Raw genomic sequence first — 3,478 nt, 5'->3', positions numbered from 1 at the left:
GTGGAAAAAATGAGCTATTGCCAATCCAGTAAATGTAATAATTTGTCCAAATTGTGGGTTCATTCCCCAATTCACAGGACTACCTACAGGAGGAACAGAAAGAGTAGAGACCACCACAGCTCTGAAGACCACCACAGCCACTTTGACCACTAGAGTCTCTGCTCCCACTTCAGAAACACCGACTGTCCTTGGGACATCAGGGAAAACAACCAGCAGGAGTACAACAGGAATAATCATCACAACCTCAAATGTTTTTTCTGATGTTCCAGAGATGACAGCCTCAATAGCCACCAGACTTGGAACAGAGACCACAACAGCTGTTCCCAGGGCAACCCCATCTGTTTTCAGTAGAGAACCAGAGACAACAGCCTCACTAGTCCCTAGTTCTGGGACAGAGACCAGTCCAGCTGCTCAAATTCTGACTGTTTCCTCTGGTGAACCAAATACAACAGCTTCATGGGTCACCCATCCTGCAGAGACAAGCGCAACGGATCTCAGGACAACTGTGGATTTCTCCCACAGTGAATCAGACACCATACCCGCAACAGCCACAAGTCCTGAGGCAGAAGCCAGTTCAGATGTTTCAATAACAAATATCTCACCTAGTGTACCAGATGTGGTAACCTCACAGGTCACTAGTTCTAGGACAGACACCAGTGTGGCCATTCCAGCTATGACTCTTTCTCCTGGTGAACCAGAGACCACAGCCTCATTGTTCACCCAACTTGGTGCACAGACAAGTTCAGCCATTACAACTTCGACTGTCTCACCCAGTGTATCAGGGATGGTGACCTCACTGGTCACTAGTTCTGAGGCAGAGACAAGTAAAACTACTCCAACTCTGACTGTTTCTTCAGGTCTACTGGAAACCACAACCTTGTGGGTCACCCATTCTGGGACAGAAGCCAGTTCACCTATTCCAATTCAGACTACATCCCCTGGGGAGGCAGAGACAACAGCCTCATTGGTCTCTCATCCTGCAGAGACCAGCCCAACAGTTCCCAGGACAACCTCCAATTTTTCCCATAGCATAACCTCAATGGTCACCAGTCCTGGGGCAGCAGTCAGTTCAGCTGTTGCAATTATGCCTGTTTCACCTGGGGTACCAGGATTGATGACCTCACTATTCACTAGTTCTAGGGCAGTAACCAGTGCAAGCATTTCAACTCTTACTCTTTCTCCTGGTGAACGAGAGACCACAGCCTCATTGCTCACCCAACCTGAGGCACAGACTAGTTTAGCCATTTCAACTCTAACCGTCCCCTCTAATGTACCAGGACTGGTGACTTCACTGGCCACTAGTTCTAAGGCAGAGACCAATACATTTTCAACTCTGACTGTTTCCCCCAGTCAACCAGAGTTCACAGCCTCATGGGTCACCCATCCTGAAGCAGAAGCCAGTTCTGCTTTTCTGACTTTGAATGTCTCCCCTAGTGATCCAGATACATTATCACTCATTACTCATCCTCTAGAAACCAGCCCACCTTTTTCCAGAACTTTTTTCCCAACCTTTTCCCATAGTGAATCAGTCACCACACCTTCAACAGCTACCAGTCTTAAGGCAGAAGTCAGTTCAGCCATTCCAACAACAACTTTCTCACCTGGTATACCAAATATGGTAACCTCACAGGTCACAATTTCTGGGACAGACACCAGTACAACATTTCCAACACTGACTGAGTTCCCACATGGACTGGAGACAACAGCCTCATGGGTCACTCAACATTCAGACACCAGCACAATGGTCTCCAGGACAACCTCAAGCTTTTTCCATAGTGAATCTGACCCCTCACCCTCAGCGGCCACCAGTCCTAGGGCAGAAGCCAGTTCAGATGCTCTCATGGACTGGAGACAACAGCCTCATGGGTCACTCAACATTCAGACACCAGCACAATGGTCTCTAGGACAACCTCAAGCTTTTTCCATAGTGAATCTGACCCCTCACCCTCAGCGGCCACCAGTCCTAGGGCAGAAGCCAGTTCAGATGCTCCAACTACGAGTATCTCACCTAGTGTACCAGATATGGTGACCTCACAGGTCACTACTTCTGGGACAGACACTAGTACGGCTACTCCAACTATGACACTCTCTCCTGGTGAACCAGAGACCAAGGCCTCATTGGTCACCCATCCTAGGATACAGACTAGCTCAGCCATTCCAACTTTCACTGTCTCCCCCAGTGTATCAGGGATGACAACCTCACTGGTCACTAGTTCTGAGGCAGAGACAAGTACAACTACTCCAAGTCTGACTGATCAGCCACATGAACCAGAGACAACACCTTCATGGGTCACTCATTCTTGGACAGAAGCCAGATCAGCTGTTCCAACTCTGAATCTTTCTCCTCATGAGCCAGATACATCAGCCTCTTGGGTCACTCATTCTTCAAAGACCAGGACACCTGTTTCCAGGCCAATCCAAAATTTTACCTACAGTGAATCAGATACCATACCTTCTATGGCCACCAGTCCTGGGGCAGAATCCAGTCCAGCCCTTCCAACAACTGTTTCACCTAAGATACCAGATATGGTGACATTACAGGTCACTAGTTCTACGAAAGACACCAGTACAACTTTTCCAACACTGATTGAGTCCCCGCATGGACCAGAGACAACAGCCTCATGGTTCACTCATCCTGCAGAAACAAGCACACCTGGCCCCAGAACAACCCCAACTTTTCCCCATAGTGAGTTAGACACCATATCCTCAACAGCTACCAGTCCTAGGGCAGAAGCCAGTTCAGCTATTTTAACTACAATTATCTCACCTGGTGTACCAGGTATGGTGACCTCACAGGCCACTACTTCTGGGACAGACACCAGTACTACTAAACCAACTCTGACTATTTCTCCTGGTGAACCAGAGACCACAGCCTCTCTGGTCACCCATCCTGGGACAAAAATTAGTTCAGCTGTTCCAACTCCAACTGTTTCCCCTGATGTATCAAGGATGATGACCTCACTGGTCACTAGTTCTGAGGCAGAGACAAGTACAACTACTCCGGCTCTGACTGATCAGCCACATAAACCAGAGACAACACCTTCATGGGTCACTCATTCTTGGACAGAAGCCAGTTCAGTTTTTCCAACTCTGACTGTTTCTCTTAGTAAGCCAGAAACAACAGCCTCATGGGTTACTCATTCTACAGACATTAGCACACCTGTTTCCAGAACAATCCCACATTTTTTTCATGGTGAAGCAGACACCAAACTTTCAATAGCCACCAGTACTGGAGCAGAAGCCAGTTCAGCCATTCCAACAACAGCTATTCCACCTGGTGTACCAGGGGTGGTGACTTCACAGGTCACTAGTTCTCGGACAAACACCAGTACAGCATTTCCAGCACTGACTGAATCCCTGCATGAACTAGAGGCAACAGCCTCGTGGGTCACTCATTCTGCAGACACCAGCACAATAGTTCCCAGGACAACCTCCAGTCTTTCCCATAGTGAATCAAACAACCCATCCTCAGTGGCCA

General features: G+C 48.3%; 1 protein-coding gene across 1 annotated transcript in view; it reads left to right on the top strand.

Annotated features, from left to right (window-relative positions):
- The window catches only part of LOC103602544 (mucin-16-like), a 6,835-nt gene extending 5,801 nt beyond the window's left edge, over positions 1 to 1,034 (top strand). Inside the window, exons 4-6 of the mRNA XM_008586965.1 lie at positions 78 to 218; positions 699 to 824; positions 1,030 to 1,034. Of these exons, the coding sequence (XP_008585187.1) occupies positions 78 to 218; positions 699 to 824; positions 1,030 to 1,034 (272 nt within the window). The remainder of the gene's footprint in view (positions 1 to 77; positions 219 to 698; positions 825 to 1,029) is intronic.
- Positions 1,035 to 3,478: the final 2,444 nt, after the last annotated feature.

This window comes from Galeopterus variegatus, unplaced genomic scaffold (assembly GCF_000696425.1).
Source record: "Galeopterus variegatus unplaced genomic scaffold, G_variegatus-3.0.2 Scaffold4186, whole genome shotgun sequence".
Classification (NCBI taxonomy): domain Eukaryota; kingdom Metazoa; phylum Chordata; class Mammalia; order Dermoptera; family Cynocephalidae; genus Galeopterus; species Galeopterus variegatus.
This window is presented reverse-complemented; position numbering and strand designations above follow the sequence as displayed.